Here is a 24,846-nt window from a genome sequence, read left to right as displayed (position 1 = left end):
ACGTTCAGCTCCGTCGTTTGTTAATTTATTTGGTATAAATCTCTCAATTGCTGCCGATACTGTTTCTTTGAATTCAAGCCACATCTTGTCTTCACTCATATTATTAATTTGGAATGAGTGGAGACTGTCTCTCAGGGAGGAATGAGTGGAGACTGTCTCTCAGGGAGGCGTCAAGTGCTTTCTATTAGCGCTTGTAGCTCTGGTACTTTCCCAACACAGCTACGACAATGTACAACCGTTATAACAATGATTCCTGTACCTACGTTCTTCCTGTGTCAGCCTGCGCCCTTGGTGACTGAAGCCCTTCTTGTGTTTTCCCGAGATCTTCTAACCTAAAAAGCTGCGCAGTCAACGCCACACATGTCGAGGAATCTGCAGCCTACACGGTTGATGAACCGTCTGAGCCTCCGATTCAGACCCTCCACTCGGTTCTGTACCAGAGGTCCGCACTCGGTCCTGTCGATGGCCAGCTCTGCTTTCGTCTTGCTAGCAAGACTGGCAGCCTTTACCACTTCTGTTAGCCGCTCGAAACCAGAGAGAATCTCTTCTGATCTAAAGTGACACACATCATTGTTTCCGAAGCGAGTAACTACATGCAGTTGGCTGCACCCTGTGCTCTTCATGGCATCTAGTAGGACCCTTTCCACATCTGGAATGACTCCACCCGGTATGCACACAGAGTGCACATTGGTTTACTACCGAAGCACTCAGGTGAAACTAAATAATTCGTCTCTGATTAGGAACTTGTAATATGACACAAAATCAGTTTACTTTCCAACGCAAACGAAAACGCGAGAACTGTGGCTATTATTTATTAAATTTACACACAGAAACTCAAGAAACTGAACTGTTAAATCACACAGATGATAAATTCGCTCCTGGTTAGCACCTCGTAAAACTCACAAAAGCGGTTACTTGCCAGTTGCTGCGTCTGTATCGGTCGGCTACTACTGCCTGACTGACTGCCTGACTAACGCCAACAAGCTGTCACTAGTTTTCCTAGCATACAGCACAGAGCTATGTGTCACTGTGTTGAAACATTCTATGTTCATCTACAACATGTCTAAAGGTTCTAGTTTTGTGGTACATTTGGCAATAAAGTGGAAGTATGTATTTGTTTACAAGGCTCACGTGAAGCTATGGATGTTAGTGCTAGCAGCTCTAGGTCTACTACGCAGTCTACGGCTTGTCACCTGCAGACAGCAAATCGTTACTTTGTTATTCTGTTTCTTATGCATTACCGAGTGAGAACCACTATGTATCGTGTCAATTAGTGTGTTACCTGCGCTGGCCGGGGTGGCCGAGCGGTTCTAGGCGCTACGGTCTGGAGCCTCGCGACCGCTACGGTCGCAGTTTCGAATCCTGCCTCGGGCATGGATGTGTGTGATGTACTTAGGTTAGTTAGGTTTAAGTAGTTCTAAGTTCTAGGGGACTGATGACCTTAGAAGTTAAGTCCCATAGTGCTCAGGGCCATTTGAACCATTTGTTGTGTTACTTGCACTTACTATTTGCTCGCCAAGCACAGAGTTTTCGTCGCCGTTCCGTGTCGTTCTAGCTGTGCACTGTTCATTTGTTTCGTGGCCAGTTTGTTTGGTATACAGCGCGCGAATTTGAAGTGTTGTTGACGTTTGGCTATTAAGCGTGTCACCTCGGCACATACAAAGTAAAAACACCACAGCATCAAAAACTGTATGTAACACGCTAATTAACACGATACATAGTAATTCTCGGTCGGAAATGCATAGTAAACAGAAAAATAAAACAATGTTTCCTGTTTACAGAAGACAGGCTGTTGATGGCGTAGTACACATAGGGCTACTAGCATACGAATCCATAGCTTCATGTGTGATACGTAAAACAATGCACACATCTACTTCATTTCCAAATGTATTACAAAACTAGAACCGTTGGACAAACCGTAAATAACAACATAGAATGCTTCAGCACCGTGATACATATCTTGGTTCTGTACTGTACGCTTAAGTACAGAGTTTTCGTCGCCACTACGAGTTGTTGTGGATGTGCAGCGTTCATTTGTTTCTTGGAATGTTTGGGATGTGGTGCGCGAATTTCAAGTGTTTTTGACGTTTGTGGTGTTAAGTTCATGTGAGTGTGTGTGTTTATGTGTGTGTGTGTGTGTGTGTGTGTGTGTGTGTGTGTGTGTGTGTCCAAGAGAGAGAGAGAGAGAGAGAGAGAGAGAGAGAGTAGGGAGTGAAGGTAATTTAAATTTAGAGGCTGATTATATGCAGTTCTGTTGTGGGTATGATTTTTACATTATTGGCACTGGACAAATATATTATACTAGAACTGACATGTGATTACATTTTCACGCAATTTGAGTGCATAGATCCTAAGAAATCAGTACCCACAACAACCACCTCTGGTCGTATTAACAGCCTTCAGACGCCTGGGCATTGAGTCAAACAGAGATTGGATGGCGCGTAGAGGTACAGCTGCCCATGCAGCGTCAACACGATACCACAGTTCATCAAGAGTAGGCACTGGTCAGTTGCTCGGCCACCATTGACCAGACGTTTTCAATTGGTGAGAGATCTGGAGAATGTGCTGGCCAGGGCAGCATTCGAACATTTTCTTTATCCAGAAAGGCCCGTACAGGACCTGCAACATGCGGTCGTGCATTATGCTGTTGAAATGCAGGGTTTCGCAGGGATCGAATGAAGGGTAGAGCCACGGATCGTAACACATCTCAAATGTAACGTCCACTGTTTAAAGTGCCGTCAATGCGAACAAGAGGTACCGAAACGTGTAACCAATGGTACCCCGTACCATCACACCAGGTGATATGCCAGTATGGCGATGACGAATACACGTTTCCAATGTGCGTTCACCGCGATGTCGGCAAACACGGATACGACCCTCATGATGCTGTAAACAGAACCTGGATTCATACGAAAAAATGACGTTTTGCCATTCGTGCACCCAGCTTCGTCGTTGAGTACACCATCGCAGGTGCTCCCGTCTGTGATCCAGCGTCAAGGGTAACCGTAGCCATGGTCTCCGAGCTAATAGTCCATGCTGCTGCAACTGTCGTCGAACTGTTCGTGCAGATGGTAGTTGTCTAGCAAACGTCCATATCTGTTGACTCACGGATCGAGACGTGGCTGCACGATCCGTTACAGCCATGCGGATAAGATGCCTGTCATCTCGACTGCTAGTGATACGAGGCCGTTGGCATCCAGCACGGCGTTCCATATCACCCTCCTGAACCCACCGATTCCATATTCTGCTAACAGTTATTGGATCTCGACCAACGCGAGCTTCAATGTCGCGATACGAAACCGCAAAGGCGATAGACTACAATCCGACCTTTATCAAAGTCGGAAACGTGATGGTACGCATTTATCCTCCTTACACGAGGCACGACAACAACGTTTCACCAGGCAACGCCGCTCAACTGTTGTTTGTGTATGAGAAATCGGTCGGCACCGGTGCCAACCTTGTGTGAATGCTCTGAAAAGCTAATCATTTGCATTGCACAGCATCTACTCCCTGTCGTTTAAATTTCGCATTGTAGAACGTCCTCTTCGTGGTGTAGCAATTTTAATGGCCAGTAGTGTATATTTCTTCTGTTGTGAGAAAGAGGGTTGTGCCGTGCTTGGGGAACAAATCATATGAAAGACATGTCTATCGGCTAAAGCGCAAGATATAAGCGTGTTACCTTCACACAAACGAACAAAATGGCTCTGAGCACTATGCGACTTAACTTCTCAGGTCATCAGTCGCCTAGAACTTCGAACTAATTAAACCTAACTAACCTAAGGACATCACACACATCCATGCCCGAGGCAGGATTCGAACCTGCGACCGTAGCGGCCGCTCGGCTCCAGACTGTAGCGCCTAGAGCCGCATGGCCACTACGGCCGGCACAAAAAAAAAAAAAAAAAAAAAAAAAAACAAAAAAAAAAACAAAAAAGACAAACTATAAGTAGCACGATGATTAACATGATGCATAGTGATTCTCAGTCAGAAATGCACAATAAACAGCAAAATGAAATAACTTTTTGCTACTTGCAGATGACAAGCAGTAGGTTGCGCGGTAGACATAGAGCTACTAGTATAAATATCCATAGCTTCATGTGAGATATGTAGACAAATGCATACATCCACTTAATTTCCAAATGTACTACAAAACTAGAACCGTTAGACACATCGTAAATAAACAGCACAAAATGTACAACACAGAGGTACGTATCTCAACTCTATTCTTTATCCTAGCCAATGGCTAGTAGTGGTACAGGATACCCTGCGCCACGTACCGTACGATGACTTGCGGATTATTCTTGTAGTTGTAGATGTAAAATATGTGACAATAATCGCTCATTTTACAAATGTTAATATTTTAACAAAAGTTTCTTTCAAGATGAAGTGTAACAATTGTGCAGAAGAAAAACCCACTGAAGATAGCACAAAAGCTGCTGAAACATGTCTGTGTGGAAGAAAACCACAAAAGTGTCTAGGATTAGTTAGAATTCCTCTCCAACTTGCGTCCACAGTGATTACTCAATATCATACACGCTTTACGAACCTAATAATTATGCTCTAACAGCCCTGGTAACAACACTAAACTCTAACAACAGTAATGCACTGTGATGGCCATTCTACCAATCGCAGAGAATTTTTACTGTCATTATTTACATATAAGCCGTTGGTGTGTATGAAGTTCCATTGATATTTTCTGGGTGCGTCATGATGTTGTCACGCAAAATACACTGATGAATGCCTCCAGGTGCGCACGCGACGGAGTAAGGAATGAATGTAAACGGAAGAGAGACGAATGGGCAGTCAATAAAGCGAAGACATGGCTCGGAAATGCGGAAATCCACTGATATAAGTGGTTTTGACTAAGGGCACATATTTGCGGCGCTTCGGCTGGAAACAAGAATCTCTGAAACGGCGAAGTTCATCTCCTGTTCACGTACTACTATCGCGAGCACCTATGAAAACTGCTTGAAGGATGGTGAAATAACCAGTATGCCGTATGGTATTGGACGACCATGTCTCATCACAAAACGTAGAACTCGGAGGATCCCCCCACTGGGTAATCCAGAATAGGCAGCGATCTGACTACTGAATGCAATGCTGATGCAGGCACAAATCTTTTGGTGCACACCGTTCAAAGGCTTTCTTGAACATGGAGCTCCACATCACACGACACCTACGTATTCCTGTGTCGACTCAACGATATCGTCAGTTATGATTGCTGTGGGCAAAGAATCACTGAGTTTTCACCGTGGATCAATACGAGGGTGGTTTTGAAAAGTTCTCGGAACAGAATTGAAAAAAAGTACTTATATCACTGAAACTATTTTTACCTTTCAATGTAGTCTCCTTGTAGATTAATGCAATTCGTCCAACGAAGTTCCAGTGTCTTGATCCCATCTACAAAATGAGTTTCCTCCAGGCCTGCAAAATAGTTGTCAACTCTAGCTATCAATTCTTCGTTTGAAGTGGATCGTCGTCTACCAAATAAAATTTTCAGTTTTGAGAAGAGATGGAAGTCTGACGGAAACATATCAGGTGAATAAGATGGGTGAGGCAACAATTTATACCTTAGCTCGTGCAATTTTGCCATGGCAACTTCACATGTGTGGGGGCGCACATTGTCTTGATGGAAGGTGAATTTCTCCTTTGCTAAACCTGGCCTTTTTTGGCGTATCTTTTGTTGCAATTTGTCCAGGAGGTTAGCATAGTATTCTCCAGTAATTCTTTGCCCAGTGGGGAGATAATCTACAAACATAATCCCCTTCGCATCCCAGAACATTGATGCCATGAACTTTCCCGTCGAAGGAATTGTCTTTGCTTTCTTTGATGGCGGAGAATCAGCATGTTTCCATTGCTTTGACTGTTGTTTTGTCTCTGGGATATAGTAGTGCATCCAGATTTCATCTGTGGTCACAAACAGGCGCAAAAGATCTTGTTCGTTTCTCTTAAAACGGGCAAACATTGTCCCGATACGTCCATTCTCATGCGTTTTTGATCCAGCGTCAGGAGTCGCGGCACCCATCTTGCAAATAATTTTTTCATTTCTGATTCTTCAGCTAAAATGTGATATACCCTTTTAGATGACATCGGGCAAGCGTGAGAAATTTCATGCACTTTCAATCAGCGATCCTACATGACCATTTTGTGCGCTTTTGCAATGATTCCTGGAGTAGTGATACATCTTGGCTGACCACTGCGCGGGTCATCATCTAAGCTCTACTGACCAAATTTAAATTCGTTTGTCCACCTGGCAACAGTGAATATGAAGGAGCAGAGTCCCCAAGTGTATTATGGACATCGGAATGAATGTCGTTGGCTTTCATACCTTTCTTTACCAAGTACTTAATCACTGCCCGAATCTCGATTTTTTTCCATCTTCGCAAACCACTACGAGGGAACAGCATCATAGACACGTCACCAGCACAGCTCTCTTACAAGAGCATTGACGTGGCACGTGTTTACAGGCAACAGTCCAATGAATATCACGAAACTAAATCGTTGCGCTAAGAGCATTGACGTGGCACGTGTTTACAGGCAACAGTCCAATGAATATCACGAAACTAAATCGTTGCGCTGTCCTCTCGCAGTGATTCAGAGAACTTTTCAAACCACCCTCGTAGAAAGTGTCACCTGTCGAACGAATCTCGTTTCTTGTCACACCAGGTCGATGGCTGGGTTCTTATACGCCGTCATACAGGGGCGTGGCTGCGCGAAACATGCACCGCGCCACAGATACAAGCCAGTGAGGACAGAGACAGAATTATGCTATGGGGTAGATTGAGTTGGGCTTCCATGGGGTTTGCGGTGGTAATGGAAGGCATCATGACAGCAGTGAACTGTGTTAACGTTATTGCGGACCGACTGCATCGCTTCATGCTTGAAGTCCCCCCCCCCCCCCCCCCCCCCCCAACATGGTGATGACATCTTCCAGCAGGATAACTGTCTATGTTGCAAGGTCATTATTGGGCTACAGTGGTTTGAGGGGCATTATAGGGAACTCGCATTAATGTCTTGGCCAGTAAATGTGTTTGATCTTCACCCACAGGAAAAAGTACCGAGCACCAGCTAAGTGACCGTAAGCCACCATCCTGTAATTTGCGGGAATTGCTTGACCTTTGCGCAGACATATGGTGCCACATACTTCTGGAATTCTTTCAAGGACTTGCAGAACCCATGCCAAGCAGAACTGCTTCTGTATTGAGTTTGCGTAGTGGACTAACACGCTATTAAACAGGTGTGTGGTCATAATGTTTCGGCACATTGCTTTATAAACTCTGAATGGTGTTGATTGGAATGTACAGGAAATTTACCTGTGTATGTATAAAAAGCAGATATTCGACAAGAAAAAGAATCAATAAATCCGTCATATGTAGATTTGCTTTTCACTTTATTTCACACTATCACCTGTATGTCTGGTGATGTCTGGTGCTGTCTAAGTAAATCACGTCTCTCGTTTTTTTTTTTTTTTTTTTTCCACTTCGTCTCATTCGGCCACAGCTGAATAAGGAAGAATACGATGGATCTTAAATTTTCTGTCGACGATCTGGTCATCAGAACTTCGGTCAGAACAAACGAAAACGACGGCGTCAGTCGATCGTGGCTCCAGGAACCATCCCCGCTAAACTACATTAATATAAGTAAAAGAGAAGTAATATCCGGCGTTCCCCAAGGAAGTATTATAGGCCCTCTATTGTTCTTGATTTATATTAACGACATAGGAGACGATATGAGTAGTAGTCTTAGATTGTTTGCAGATGATGCTGTCAGTTACCGCCTTGTAAAGTCATAGATGATCAAAACGACTTGCAAAATGGTTTACATAAGATATCTGTATGGTGCGAACAGTGGCAACTGACGCTGAATAAGGAAAAGTATGAGGTTATTCACATGAGTACTAAAAGAAATCCGCTAAATTTCGATTACGCGATAAGTCACACAAATCTGAAGGCTGTAAATTCAACTAAATACTTACGTATTGCAATTACAAATAACCTAAATTGGAACGATCACATAGATAATATTGTTGGTAGAGCAAACCAAAGACTGCGATTCATTGGCAGAACACTTAGAAGGTGCAACTTGTCTACTAAGGAGACTGCTTACACCAGGCTCTTCCGCCCTATTCTGTTCTGGAGTATTGCTGAGCGGTGTGGGATCCGCATCAGGTGGGACTAACAGATGACATCGAAAAAGTACAAAGAAGGGCAGCTCGTTTTGTATTATCGCGAAATAACGGAGATAGTGTCACAGACATGATACGTGAATTGGAGTGCCAATCATTAAAACAAAGGCGTTTCTCGTTGCGACGGGATCTTCTTATGAAATTTCAATCACCAGTTTTCTCCGATTGCTAAAACATTCTGTTGGCACCCACCTACGTAGGGAGAAAGGATCATCACAATAAAATAAGAGAAATCAGGGCTCACACAGAAAAATTTAAGTACTCGTTTTTCCCGCGTGCCGTTCGAGAGTGGAACGGTAGAGAGACATCTTGAAGGTGGTTCATTAAACCCTTGAAACCTCCCCTTAGAAAAATTTATGAATGACTGTGCTGAAAAGCCCCTTACGTTATTTGATTTTCAAACAGCTGAGCAGAACTGAACGTACTCAGACATTTCGCTCTTTACTTATTCTGATCAACACTAAACTGACGCACAATATTTTAGTGCAACGCAATCTGACCTTCAATAATCCCTACAAAAGAATAGCCCTGACTAACAATAACCCATACCTTTCATGAATCACTTACCTCACAAAAATCTTCGTTACTCGAACTACTGCAATACAGCGAGCGCCAATACTGCCAGCTAAATAAAAGATTCTAACTACTGAAGGCACTAATTAGTGAGAGGCATAGTTAGCAAATCAAACATTTTGACAGAGAACAAACAATGTACTTACCTTAATAGAGTTCAAAAGTCATTATATATATATATGTATATCAGTTCATGACATCCAGTCTTACAAATTTACTCTCTCTGATGGACACACGTCCAGATCATCCGCTGTCAAAACTCCGCCATCTCTCTCCCCACATCCACCACTGCTGGCAGCTCACCTCCAACTGCGCAGTGCTACGCGCTGTTCACATCTAACTGCCCAACACTACAATAGCAGTATTGCAACAATGCAGACCAGCCACAGACTTCACACAGCAGTCAGTGATTTTCATATAGAGCGCTGCGTGGCGCTACCAACACAAAAACCTACACAGCCTACTTACACACTCTGCCAGACACTTTATTGTGAATAGCACAGTAATCACATAGATGTGTAGATGTAGATATTTTTCTTTCTGTAGAACCATGCTGATGATGAAGAGGTTTGTAGTTTATTTATTAGTCTGGGGTCATAAGAATGAGGGTATGAGACGGTCGCGGACTTGCTGGTGGAAATCAACACTGCTTCTCAACTTCTGTGATTTAAATACATTAGTGGATATTAATATCATGATGGTCAGACGACAATTTGTAATGCTCTTCAATCACATATGACTGCCACGTTCCCACGACCACACCGTGTTGCATGGTGTTCCCATTCGATCAGTCACCTAACGATATGAGTTAGGTTTTTAAGAGTGCATTAAAATATTTCTGCTTTTTCTCATCCATGCTACTAATATAGAGGTTTGTAGTTTACATCTTTTTTAAGTTTTAATACTAAATCAGGCGATTTATGTACCTCTATACTCTCTACTTCTCAGTAGCATAAGTTAAACAACGGTATGACGCAAAACGTTATCTACAACGCACTTCCCACTGGTTGCGGAATTTCTACATTTTCCTGTAACTCGATAAGATATCGCAGATAACACGGATTTAGGGGCGATAATCTGCACATCGTCTCACTATATAAAGCGTAGGTGGTACTGGAGGCTGCATAGTGTACCAGCCTGGAAAACAGACGTTTGAGACCCGCCATTACAAGAGCGACATGACGATTCAGAGTAAGTTGTTTTGATATAGGTTATGCTGTAAAAAGTATCAATTTAAAATATGCTGTCAGTCACAAGCGTGTCTGACGAAATTAGAATGGTGCGGATGCAGGCTTTCTCGGCGAAATGCACAGCTAGATATTTTTCGGCAAATCAGCCAAGTTGTACCTTCAATTCGGAACATTTAGGCAAGTTTCTTATTCGTGATCTTCTGCCGACGTCAGAAGAAGACAAGTATGAAACTCTTAGAAACAGCGTTCCGAAATGGAGATATTACTCGGCTGAGTTAATCAGACACAAGAATAGATTTTAATTCGTGAAAATAAGTTCTCTGTTTCATATACCAAAACTATGAAGATTTTTTAATGCCTGGAACGCCTTTGTTACTAGAAAGTTAGCTCATACAGAAACGTTCATTATTATTTTGTCTTCGCAACCTAGTGCCGAGACAGCTATTCATTTCTGTAATTTACATTGCAAATTGCAACTTTATAAATCTGGAAAGCTTTTTCTTTAGCTACATAACATTTTCTTTCCATTGATTTTATATCCCCCTATGATTTCATTCTGCACAATTTTTTTTTCAGTGTTATCATGTCACATAAACGTGCTACACGATTACCATTACATACTCGAACATGTGCGTCATCGGCAGTATTCCGCAACTGTTGTTTTCTATTTTAACACTCAAAATAATTGTGAATGTAGCAGAACATTTAGTATCAACAAGGCCATTCTACTCCGAATGGATTTTCGCAAACATCGATTCCTATCTATTTTAATATTTCCTCAGTGCCCTCTCTACGTCTGCACTATGTTTTTCGCATAATTCTGTGACAACATATTTCCAACGTTTCCAATTACGAATCAATCGGCCTTCCTGCAGCTTACTTCTATATATTTCCTTACGTTCAGCAAACAGAAATTTGTTTCTCTGTTATAGGCAACAAATGGCTCTGGAAGGTTTTCTATCCTATTTTCCTTGCAGGTACCTTTCTTTGTCTAACATAAATTGCTCATTTGTAGCCCTTCCTTCAGCCTTGTATCTTCCAAAGTACTGTCACATATTTCTGTGATGTTCGGCGGCGCGTACTCCCATTCCGAATTTTCTTTTCACATCCAGTATTATGCGAATAGACCTGTTCTTAACTGCTCGTCCGCTAGTATTAAGTTGATAGAGCGAATGGAAACCTGTTACTGTGCACAAGAATCAGAGTAGAAAAGCCGTCGTACACTAACATGCCATGGTTAATAGTTCCTAAGTAATGTAACAACTCTCTCTCTCTCTATCTCTCTCGTTTTTTTAAATTCTCGTATGTTTGATGTACCAAATATTCAGCTTTCCCGTTGCGTTTGTAAATGCTTCAAGAAGCATAATTTCCTTTTAAATTTTGTTCATAGTTCGGCTTGTTACAACTTCTTTTAACAGTGAAATTTATTATCTGCAATGACAGAATCTGCTCTAGTTGAACATCATTACATGATATTCGAGCCTAGTTAACACTGTGAAGATAGAGGTCTACACTATAGTAAGTTTTCATGCTAGATGACATCAATGTCTATCGATAGGAAAATCGTTATCCCGACGGCGATTCATCTGATGCAGTTATGTCAGCGTTCGGTCGTATTTGGGAACAAATCGGAAAGGGCTACGCACTTAATTCTACAGATCCGACAGGTACACGGTGTCTATAATAAAAGACGCGAGGGTTGGAACTTAAATAGTGGCTACTATTTATTCACAACCTATACAAAAGAGTTACTTATTTGCACCTATTACTGTCCTTCAAAGTAGTCACCAGCGTTGTGCAAAACCCGTTGCCAGCGATGTGGAAGGCGTAGTATACCGTTAGCAGAGTCTGTTCTGTTGATGGTGCGAATGGAGCGGTCTACTGCCTGCCGTAATCTCTGGAACAATTCTGATTCGAAAGACACGAAGTGGTTATTTCATCTTCGGAATCAAATCAAAGTCACAAGGACTTATGTCCGGCGAGTATGGTGGATGGTACAGTTATTGCCGGTCCCATCGACCGAACAGAGCAGCTACAACTTGCGCTGTATGCGCCCGCGCATTGTCGTGCAAATTGATGGGTGGGTTGCGCAGAAAGTGTCGCCGCTTCTTTCGCAAAGTTGGTCGCAGGTGATGCTCCAAAAAGGAACAGTAACACTGTGCATTTACTGTCTGCGTGGAGGAACGTAATGTGTTAGGATAACACGATCACAGTCGTACACGAGAATCACCATAACTTTCACCATAGGGGACTCTGAAGCACTTTGGACTTCTGCGGCGAAAGAAGCGCCGACGCTTTCTGCACAACCCACCCATAATTTTGCACAATGCGGGGGACGCATACAGCTTAAGCTGTGGCTGCTCTGTTCGGTCGATGGGACTGAGAAGTACTGTACCATCCATCATAATCGCGGACTTAAGTCCTTGTGACTTTGATTTGATTCCGAAGATGAAGGAACCACTTCGGGGCATTCGCTTCAGAACTGTTCCAGAGATTCGACAGGTATCAGACCGCTCTATTCGCACTATCAACAGAACGGGCTCTGCTAACTATATACTGCGCCTTCCACATCGCTGGCAACAGGTTGTAGACAACGCTGGTAAGGACAGTAACAGGTGGAAACGTGTAACTCTTTTGTATCGGTTGTGAATAAATAGTAGCCACTATTTAAGTTCCAACCCTCGTATCTTTTATTATGTATATATAAAAGCGGAAAAGGCTGTGGCAGAAAGCACAGAGTAAAAGAGACGTCATCCTCCCCTACTTGCACCATATACACTGCAAGTGTCATTAAGCAGCTCAGTTGTTATGAAAGAATAGTTAGTAGTTGTTACACGCAAATTTCTCTGGATCACGTCTGTTTCAAGTGTGTGGCAGATAATGGACGATAGTGTATTACTGCTGAAACGCTACGTCCGTTATGTTGTAGATGATATGTAAACAGCGATACATTATATTTAATAAGTTAGTTAACATTTTTACATGGAATTTACCTACAATGATATCTCATGAATAGTTCCTATATTGATCCTTTTGACAAACGTTAATACTACGTCCCCTTCCAACAGCTACACGTTATAATATCAGTGATCAGCAATGTTTTATTGTGGCACGACCTAAACTCGTTTTTCCTTTGAAAGGGATGAGTAGGCTGCGATTCAGTTTCCCATCAATATCTATCGGAACATGAAATTGTCGAGGGAACGCTAAACACAAATATTTCTTCTTTTCCTTCTTGTTGCCCGACCGTCTATGAGTCGGATAAGCATTATGAAACAAAGAGGCGATAAATAGACCAAACTGTGGAGAATATAGAATAGAATTATAATTACAGTACCCCTGTCGACACCAATTGCAGTCGCGAGAAATGGAAGTTAGAGGTTCAAAACGAAAAAGATGAGCAAAATTTTAGGCGAGCAACTGCTTCCTAAATAAATCATGTAAAACGAAACTGCTATAAAAAAGAATGCAAAGTATTAACACGAAAAGAAAACCGTTCAAACATTATTCCCAAATACTAAGTTACTGTTTCCTGAACTCTAGGCTCCTTTAGCTTTCTCTACTCAACGACCAAAAAAAAAAACACACATGTTATATTATTTTTACCGACCCGGTGTCACCGAAACTTCATTAAGCATAAGGGATTCATCAGCAGCGACTGCCTGACTAAGAAACTTTAGTCGCAGCTATTTGAACAAGGAATGCAACTTCAGATTGTTATGGCTAAATAACAATATATATATATATATATAAATTAATGTCATACTCCACGAAAATCACTATCGAACTAGCTGTGTACAATGATATAATAATTAAATATTAATTATATGTTACTGCAGAGATTGAAAATATAATATTGCCCTGTTCGTGTTGCAGGATTTGTGTTGGCAGTGGCCTACCTATTAACAGGTGTGATACTAGTATCTGGATCACCCGTGGGAGAATGTCCACCAGTGGATCCGCTGGACCACACTGACCATCTACCGGACGACAAAAACTGTTCAGTGTTCTATAAATGCGATCATGCAGCTCCAGTGTTATTTGTGTGTCCTGACGAACTTCATTTCAATAAAGTACTAGAGGTATGTGACTGGCCAGACGTAGCTGGGTGCACTGCGAGTACAGACGCTAGTTCCACTGCAGCGCCAACTGCAGCTCCAACTGCTGGATCCACGTCTGCATCAACGTCAACTGATAAACCGCAAACCGATGCACCTATCACGTCATCAACATCTAGCCCAGCGGAGGCATGTCCAGCGGTCGGCACGTGTCCACAATATGAAGATGAAAACTCGATTGCTAAGCATCTTCCACATACTACAAACTGCAGTCAGTTCTGCAAATGTGATCATGGTAAACCTGTCACTATGGACTGCCCAGCTGGACTGCACTTCAATGCTGTTCTGGAGGTCTGTGACTGGCCACAAAATGCTGGATGTTCTGGTGGCTCTGGAAGCACGTCAAATCCTACTAGTTCCACACCTTCATCAAGCAGTGCAGCCACCACTCAGGCTCCTACTTCAGCACCAAGTTCAACTGCCAAACCTACCACAGCTGCACCAAGCACAACTGCAAAGCCTACCACAGCGTCACCAACCACAACAGCTCAACCAACTACAGCTGCACCAAGCTCTTCGCCAACTGCAGCACCCAGCTCACCAGCAACGTCAGCCCCATCTGGAAACTGCCCAGCAATTGGTGTCTGTCCTCAATATGTAGATGAGAATTCAATAGCAAAACATCTTCCCCATGCCTCAAACTGCAGTCAATTCTGCAAATGTGATCATGGTAAACCTGTCACTATGGATTGCCCAGCTGGACTACACTTCAATGCTGTTCTTGAGGTGTGTGATTGGCCACAAAATGCTGGATGTTCAGGTGGTTCTGGAAGCACGTCAAATCCAACTAGCTCCACACCTTCATCAAGCAGTGCTGCCACCACTCAGGCTCCTACTTCGTCACCAACAGCCAAACCTACCACAGCTGCACCAAGCACAACAGCTGACCCTACCACAGCTGCACCAACAACAGCTGACCCTAGCACAACTGCCAAGCCTACCACAGCTGCACCAACCACAACAGCTCAACCAACCACAGCTGCACCAAGCTCTTCGTCAACTGCAGCACCCAGCTCACCAGCAACGTCACACCCATCTGGAGACTGCCCAGCAATCGGTGTCTGTCCTCAATATGAAGATGAGAATTCAATAGCAAAACATCTTCCCCATGCCTCAAACTGCAGTCAGTTCTGCAAATGTGATCATGGAAAACCTGTCACTATGGATTGCCCAGCTGGACTACACTTCAATGCTGTTCTAGAGGTGTGTGATTGGCCACAAAATGCTGGATGTTCTGGTGGCTCTGGAACCACATCAAATCCTAATAGTTCGACATCTTCATCAAGCAGTGCTGCCACTACTCCGGCTCCTACTTCAGCACCAAGCACAACAGTCAAACCTACCACAGCTGCACCTAGCACAACAGTTCAGCCAACCACAGCTGCCCCAACGACAACAGGCCAGCCAACCACAGTAGCACCAACCACAACAGCTCAGCCAACCACAGCTGCACCAAGCACTACAGCCAGACCTACCACAGCTGCACCAACCACAACAGCTCAACCAACCACAGCTGCACCAACCTCTTCATCAACGGCAGCACCTAGCTCACCAGCAACATCAGACCCATCTGGAGATTGTCCAGCAGTTGGTGTCTGTCCTCAATATGAAGATGAGAATTCAATAGCAAAGCACCTACCCCATGCCTCAAACTGCAATCAGTTCTGCAAATGTGATCATGGTAAACCTGTCACTATGGATTGCCCACCTGGACTGCATTTCAATGCTGTTCTCGAAGTGTGTGACTGGCCACAAAATGCTGGATGTTCAGGTAGCTCTGGAACGACGTCAAATCCAACTAGTTCCACACCTTCATCAAGTAGTGCTGCCACTACTCAGGCTCCTACATCAGCACCAAGTACAACAGTCAAACCTACCACAGCTGCACCTAGCACAACAGACGAACCTACCACAGCTGCACCTAGCACAACAGCCAAGCCTACCACAGCTGCACCTAGCACAACAGCCAAGCCTACTACAGCTCAACCAACCACAGTGGCACCAAGCTCTTCGTCAACTGCAGCACCCAGCTCACCAGCAACGTCTGTCCCATCTGGTGACTGCCCAGCAGTCGGCGTCTGTCCTCAATATGAAGATGAGAATTCAATAGCAAAACATCTTCCCCATGCCTCAAACTGCAGTCAATTCTGCAAATGTGATCATGGTAAACCTGTCACTATGGATTGCCCAGCTGGACTACACTTCAATGCTGTTCTGGAGGTGTGTGACTGGCCACAAAATGCTGGATGTTCTGGTGGCTCTGGAACCACGTCGGATCCTACTAGTTCCACACCTTCATCAAGCAGTGCTGCCACTACTTCAGCACCGAGCACAACAGTCAAACCTACCACAGCTGCACCTAGCACAACAGTTCAGCCAACCACAGCTGCACCCAACACCACAGCCAAACCTACCACATCTGCACCAACCACAACAGTTCAGCCAACCACAGCTGCACCCAGCACCACAGCCAAACCTACCACAGCTGCACCAACTACAACAGTTCAGCCAACCACGTCTGCACCTAGCACCACAGCCAAACCTACCACAGCTGCACCCACCACAACAGCTCAACCAACCACAGCTGCACCAAGCTCTTTGTCAACAGCAGCACCTAGCTCACCAGCGACATCAGACCCAACTGGAGATTGTCCAGCAGTTGGTGTCTGCCCTCAATACGAAGATGAGAATTCAATAGCAAAACATCTACCTCATGCCTCAAACTGCAGTCAGTTCTGCAAGTGTGATCATGGTAAACCTGTCACAATGGATTGTCCAGCTGGACTACACTTCAACGCTGTTTTGGAGGTGTGTGACTGGCCACAAAATGCTGGATGTTCTGGTGGCTCTGGAACGACGTCAAATCCAACTAGTTCCACACCTTCATCTAGCAGTGCTGCCACTACTCAGGCTTCTACTTCTGCTCCAAGTTCAACAGCCAAACCAACCACAGCTGCACCTAGCACAACAGCCAAACCTCCTACAGTTGCACCAACGACAACAGTTCAACCAACGACTGTGGCACCAAGCACAACAGCCAGACCCACCGCAGCTGCACCTAGCTCTACTGCGAGTCCTGATGTAGAGCCTTGCGATGCAGTTGGATCTTGTCCTGTGTATGACCAGGACTCTATTGTAAAGCACCTGCCGCACAGAACAAACTGTGGGTTATACTGTAGGTGCAACCATGGTGTACCAATTACGGAAAAATGTCCAGATGGCCTACATTTCAATGCAAAGCTGGAAGTATGTGACTGGCCATCTGATGCTGGATGTCAATAAGTCAGATCTCAATCATCATTGCAACCTACATGAACTGAAAACTGATATGATCATCTGTAATGTTGTGTTATGCTACTCCCTGTAACACTTCGCGCTTCATATTCATTTATTTATTGTGTTCATGTTGACTAATCATTTTTGTAAAGTAAATTCTTTCTTTGTTAAAATTTTCGATTAAAATTTTTACAAAAATATCGTTTTGCATGTTTGAACATATCTAGCCAACGTCATCTTTACAAGAGTTGCAAACACAGAAAGTATGCTGATTCAGTAGATAAACTTCTCATTATAATAGGTTCGATTTTCCTTTCCATCCAAGTGATGTCTCATATTTTGCTACGACAAATGGATAAGATCTAGTTGAAAGAGTAGTTCGTTATAAGCGTGACTAAAATGTGCAAAGACTCGTTTTTGCATGAAGTGAATGATGGTTTTTGGAATCATAACACCAAAAATATTACTTTTATCAGACATTATTTATAAACAGAGCGTGTTTCTTTCGATGTAAGTTTCCTGTTGTTATTTTGTAGTGTTTGATCCAGTTCTAACGACTACACTAGGCATTAGAAACTGAATGGTAACATAAATTGACAATATTTGTAATTTGGTGTTTTTATTTGGAGAATTATATGTTTAATTCAGTCATCAGTTTTTCGTGGTCGTTGTCGTTGATATCAAGATCTTCTTAATAGTTAGTCCACGTCACATTCGTCTTCACGCCTCTTCAATGAGCGCTGAAGAAGTCTGAATGCGAATATATGACGTGACCTATCGTATCGGAAAATTTTAACATCAATTTTGTAACTGGTTGTACCATACTTGGCAATTATTTTCGTGAATGCTCTAAACAATCGTAAAAGTAGGTGCTATAATTTTGATTATTTGCCTAAAGAATAGCACCTTGTATCTTCAAATCTTTGTGGGCAAATATCGGTTGAATATGGACTGTCTACGTGGAAGAAACACGGCGATGTGCTATTTCGTGCTGTGCAGAGTACTAAATAACTTACAGATTGATATCGTAGTATTGGAATTGGCTCTTGCAATATGCCTTTCGCTAAACTTTATTGTACAGTCCTTCACCAGCTATCCGTGTGCACCTTACTTGTATATTTCCTAGTTACCAATCTACAAACAATGGTATTCAGTTATTAGTAAACTGATCAGCATGCTACTACTAAGGTCCACTAAACAGCACAAATGTCAACTAATTAAAATACGTATGGTTGGTTGCTTGATTTAGGGGATGGGACCAAGCAGCGAAGTCACCGATCATATCGGATTGGGGAAGGATGGGAAAGGAAATCGACTGTGCACTTTCAAAGGAACCATCCCGGCTTTTCCTGACTCAGTTTAAGGAAATCACAGAAAACAGAAATCAAGATGGACGGACGCGGGTTTGAACCGTCGTCCTCCACTGTGCCACTTCGCTCGATAATTTAAATCTGAAGTAAACACTTCTCTGATAGGAAAAGTTTGACGATAAAATAAGAACAGGACGAGGATATCGTGCTGTTCACTAGGCACCACATACGCGCAATGGGGAGGGAGCTGCCGCACAGTCCTGTAGAACGTTCATGGACACACTTTACCTGTACGTCATGTACACGCATCACATTATACATGATAAAAAGCTAAATAGATAAAAGGTGAATATTGTTTCTGTTCACTGTAACATAGTAGTATGTAATATCTACCTAAAATATAATAGTGACTTTCGCAGTACAGTTCGTTAGCTAGAGATATGAAGAAATGAAACGAATGAAATTATGAACTTCGAATTTAAATAAAATAAAAAGATCACTAGTTATACCTCCACTGAAATAGAAGAAATTATACTTTGTAAACACGCATAGACAAGAAAAGGTGAATGCAATTAGTCAACTTTGGTTTTAACTATGTATTAGATGTATGAAGAATCTAAATTATCACCGAGTCGTAGATCACCTTAGGGCTACCAGCATAATTATACAAGAGCATTTCAATTATGGTTTTTACATGTCATTAGTATCATACTTTGAATAAAAGAACAGCTTTTGTGGTTATTTTTTGTGTGTTTCGTCATAATGAGAATATTTCTTTGGATCAGGCACTGGGCGTTAATGAGGTTATAAGAACAGCTAATACATTATTGCATAATGACTTTTATAACAGAATCTTAAATCAGTTGGAAAAGTGGTTAAATCTGTTCATTGTTGCATTACTTACTTGCTACTCCCCTCCTCAACTTGGATACCTATTCGTTTCCCGTACATAGCGAAAATGAAGAACCTGAACTTCGTGCAGCTAACTTTCTTTAAGTATCAAGTAGCTGTTGCTAGCTAGCTTTCTGTCAGTTTCAAAAAACCAAGTGACTGATATCCGACCGCAGCTGAGTACTGAAGGCAACAATGTTGATTCGCCACTACTAGGGTTGTGGTAACAACAGCTAAGTGGTACTTTACTAAATACATTACATCTCTCTCTCTCTCGCACTCCCTATCCCTCTCCAACAGGGAGCAACATTAGGTTCATATTCTTCTAGTACTTTTCAAGTGGTTTAACTGTGCTGTGAGTCCATATTCTTATCTGTGTTTTTATACTATTCATGAAGACGACTCCTACATTCTCCCACTAACATCCTTTTTAAAGTAATTTTAAATTCATGGGAAATATGTATCCTCGTTGTGTGTTTAGCATCTAAGTTAGAGAATCGTGTCCACTGGTTGAAGAGCGGGTTTACTATACCGCTCCCACCCCAACGTCCCTCCATTCACCCACCTCACGCCCACGTGGGGCAAGGGGGGATGTAACAATAATAAAAGAAAGAAAAACAGCTTTACTACTCCGGATACAAGCTCATGTATAGTTTCATACAGTTATTCTGTTATTATATATCTTCACATCATGAATACAACACATCGAGAGATATGCTACCAAAAACGTTTAGAGAAACCGAACTGTAATTAAAAGAGAAGAAGAATACGAAAGGGGTTCAGTAACTGGTAGGGGTTGGGACATGATTGCGTTGTGTCCCCACACTGTTCAAGTGGTAGACTCTGCACACTGAAGGTGAAATTTGGAGTAGATAACTGGAAGCTCAGCTGAGTAGAAAGGATGACATCTCGAAATGAGTTAGTATGTAAAGGCATTCAACAGTTATATAAAGGAAAAAGAAAATCGAAGTATCATGTGGGACTGGAACGCTGTAGTAGGAGATGAATTAGATAGCAGATTTACGAAATTTGCGATTGCAAATAAGCTAGCATAGTTTCTTTCTTTATCGCGTAATCGATTTCGGGACTGCCAGCCCCATCTTCAGATGCAGCTGTCCAGGCAAAAAAAATTTCCAGGAAATACATTGTAGCAGTGCATGTATTGTATGCTACAAGCCGTCAAAACTCTACCGTCATGAGATCAGATTAAACTTCTTGTGCTTCAATCATTATACATGAAATTACTATTACTCACAGTCATAGACCAAATATTACAAGAACAGTATTTTCTGTCTTACGTGTGTAAAATGTCATAATATATTGTCGGCATCGAGCAAGCTAGCACAGTGTTTGTAGCACAATGGGCTCGCATTCGGGAGGGTGACAGTTCAAATCAGCGTCAGACCGTCCTCAACAGACAACGTCTGTCTTTCTGCACTGTAGCAGGTTCGAGTGGGAATCGAGATGTGTGGATCTTACAATAAAGTAATCTTTTGCGTGGTATGATTTCAGAGGTCTTTTAGATGCGACTTTCTGACTCACATTTAAAGAAATGCCCAGCCTTTCACTCAAGTTTCCGTGATTTCCTAAATCGCACCACACAAATGCCGAGATGGTTACTTTGAAAGTGCACGGCCGATTCCCTTCCCCATCCTTGAAGCACTGCGATCTTTTGCTCCGTCTCTAAAGTTCTCGATGTCGACGGGTTGTTAGGCCCTAATCTGTCTTCCTTTCATTTTTATAACATTGGTAACTAATTTGCATCTTAATTCAAACCATTTAAGCGGGAGCGTGTCTATCACTCATTATAAATATAAACCAAGAACAAACCTTTACCACAAACCTAGCGATCATTATTCTGAAATGGCACAAGGACGCAACAAAATTTTATTTTCTATCCCATGGGCTACATACTCTTGGGTTATATTATGTAATTGTTCACCTGTTAGAACGTCATAGGATAGAATAATATTATTAATGTCAACAGGAACTATTTTGCTTAAAACACGGTATAATTATCTTACTATGCAATGTATTCAAAGTAGACTATTTGCAATTAGATAACAGAGTTAGAAAGGCATTGCTACATAGCACTGAATAGGTTTTATCGTAAAAGTTCGTTCTTAACGATATAAATGGTTTATGTTTATAGAGAATGATAAACGAACTCCCATTCTAAGTGGCCCCGAAGTTAAAATGTTTCCAGAATTATATGACGACATTTCACAAACAAAAGATACGAAATATGCCGTAGTTTTTGGACTATGACTGAGTAATTATAACTTCCCGTATAATTGGACTCAAGAATATGAGCTTCAATCTGATCTCACGACTGGTAGATGACTGATAACTTGTAACATGGCTTTCGTAAATAATGGTGTTGTGTTCCACTTGCACTAATGTAATGTAATTTTCGAAAAAATTATCTATGTGAACAGGTACACTTGAAGATGGAGCTGGTTGTCTCGAAATCGGTTATGCCATAAATAAATTTTAAAAAGAATGCTTGCAGCGAAAGGCTAATTTATGTACTCGTATTTATGATTCTAAATGATCACACGGCTGTTTTCGCACCATCCACTATGATGGAAAGTCAAAACGGATTTCCGGAATACTACATAAGAGAAAGAGGAGGTTGAATCTTTAAGTTCTACAACAAATTTCCGCTATTAATAGCAAATACATTGTTCAAGAATCGAAAGAGAAGAAGTATAAGTAAAAAGGAGTGGATGTACTGCAAGATTCCAGCTCGAATACACCAGATACCTTGCAAATCGTTCCAGGAGCTGATGTACACTCAGTTCCCAATTTCCTAATGATTAAGAATAAGCTAAAGTTTAAGAGAATCTTCAGCAAGACGCAGTGCTGCGGCACACATAATCAGAAAATAAAATTCTTTCATGAGGAAACAGTGATGGAATTTGAACCAGCCGGGTGAATGAAAACAATTTATCGTTTAAACAACTTTATTACGAAAACTAATAGGCATTTCTCAACAATTACAATAATATTTACAAAGCTGGTTCTTTTATAACAAGTACTCGGCCATGAATTTAATTATTAAATTGGTAAAGGAGCGGTAAAACTCCAACCTAAACGAGTGCAAGTCATGCCAACTGATAACCTTACTTAATCACGTCTGAACAATGAATCTAACTATCCCAAACTAATAAAGACGCATTTTCACTAAAATTTCTGTGTTTCAACACAATTACGCGCAAGCAAGCAGTGCAGCAGCACTTTACCTCAAAAAACCTTCACTTGTCAAGTTAATCTTTACAGAGAAATAATTCACAATTCATCCTTCACATCTTTATCGTTGTCCTCTGCAACCCATTTCCTTTGATTGACTAGCACAGAACGCCCAACTCTCTTATTAGCTGCTTCTACTAGAATGCTTAATCTAACGACACTGGTACTGGCAACCAAAGATCACAGAGCTTGAACTCAAAACCACTCGGCGTAACAAATAGATTAACGAAAACTACTTTTTGAAAAATGTTATCGTACAAATATGAAATCTGACACACCCAGTGAAAATTCGCTAATGGAAAAATCGCAGCATCAAGAATGTGTTGTGCGACATAAACGAAAGTTGGTAGACGTGTGTTTACATATGATAGGTAGCGTCTTTTCTAATTTTGCACCAATTGCATAGGAGTGGCGTCAGTAGCGCCACCATGAGGATGTAAATCAGGTTTGCTTTAAACACATGTTGTAACGGTCGTCGGCGTTAGTTAGCTTTGAGATTGACGTGGTGAGGTGATGTTAGTCAAGAATGTCATTAAGGAGACAAATACTCCATTATCAACGCCTCACTACTCAGTGAGGTCATGTACTAGGGCTACAAGGAACTGGATGTTCTTCCAGAGGCAGTGCAGAAAAAGTTTGAGCGAATGTAGTCACTGTACATGATTTCTGGCAGAGGTGGTCACGAGTGTGTACGGTTGCAAGACGACTGGTCTCCGGATAGCCACATATCACTACGAGACGGAAGGCCATCGTGTTCGGCGTATGGGTCTGGCGCATTGTACCGTATGTGCAGCAGCAGTCTGAGCAGCAGTTGGCACCACATGACACAACGAACCGTTACAAACTGGTTACTTTAAGAACAGCTCCGAGCCAGACGCCCTGTAGTGTGCATCGAACTGATAGAAAGCCACCGGCCACCGCCATTTTCGAGTTCAGTGGTGTCAAGAGAGCGCTCAATGGAGGGCAGGATGGAGGTCCGTTGTGTTTCCTGATGAAAGCTGGTCCTGTTTTGGTGCCATTGATGGCCGTACGTTGGTTAGATGATGATGATGATATTTGGTTTGTGGGGCGCTCAACTGCTCGGTTATCAGCGTCCGTACAAATTCCCAGCCTTTGCTCAGCCCAGTCTCGCCACTTTCAATGAATGATGATGAAATGATGATGACAACACAAACACCCAGTCATCTCGAGGCAGGTGAAAATCCTGACCCCCGCCGGGAATCGAACCCAGGACCCCGCGCTCAGGAAGCGACAACGCGACTGCGAGACCACAATCTGCGGACCGTTGGTTAGGAGGAGGCCAGTAGAGCTAGACACACTGGACTGACCGTCTGGGATGCGATTTTACATGACTGCGGGAGCACCCTAGTGGTATATTGGACATCATCAAATGACAACGCTAGCGTCATTCACAAGCAGCGTGAACCGTCCATGTAATGACTTATCAAGTGCAACAGCCTCGGAAATCCATCCCACAAACTGACACTCAGTACTCGTACAGAACAATGCATCCACGTTTGCATGCTTGCATTGAACATTATAGCGGTTACACTGGTTATTAATTACCAGCATTTCGCATTTACAATGGCTTATCTCGCACCTACACTGACCTGTAGTCTTGCAATGTTAATCACTCCAATAATGATATTATCTAGACAACTGTATTTCCGAAATTTCATTATTCTACATTAATTATTTTTTGGTGTTCCGATGGTTTTTTCGACAGCTTATGAAGCTCAGATCACTTTCCTTGAATGACAAAAACAAACTAGAATCCTTAGACTCGGAACGTTTTAGGTGCAAGCTGGATACCGAATGTCTGGGGGACGGGCATATGCTGATTATCACCATCTTCCTGACTTTTGAGAAAGATCAAAGGCGACGAGGTGGACTCAGGAAAGCACTGTGGCAGTACGGTATGGGTCTTTCCAGAAATACTGCAAACTGAGGAGATGGCATGATCGTATGACTGGCTCTCTCGAATAGGCGGATGGCAACAGCGTAATTCTAATCAGAGATTACGCATAGTGTGCCACCATGAACTGACGGGA

General features: G+C 42.5%; 1 protein-coding gene across 1 annotated transcript; it reads left to right on the top strand.

Annotated features, from left to right (window-relative positions):
- The first annotated feature begins 9,936 nt into the window (after positions 1-9,936).
- Positions 9,937-17,348, top strand: LOC124788879 (mucin-5AC-like). Its single transcript, XM_047256163.1, has 4 exons — positions 9,937-9,949; positions 13,825-14,122; positions 14,186-17,003; positions 17,208-17,348. Exons 1-4 carry the CDS (start codon positions 9,937-9,939, stop codon positions 17,346-17,348), a joined length of 3,270 nt encoding a protein of 1,089 aa, XP_047112119.1.
- Positions 17,349-24,846: the final 7,498 nt, after the last annotated feature.

Source organism: Schistocerca piceifrons, chromosome 3 (genome assembly GCF_021461385.2).
Source record: "Schistocerca piceifrons isolate TAMUIC-IGC-003096 chromosome 3, iqSchPice1.1, whole genome shotgun sequence".
Taxonomy (NCBI): Eukaryota; Metazoa; Arthropoda; class Insecta; order Orthoptera; family Acrididae; genus Schistocerca; species Schistocerca piceifrons.
Note: the sequence above shows the minus strand (reverse complement) of the source record. Positions and strands in the feature narration are given on the sequence as shown.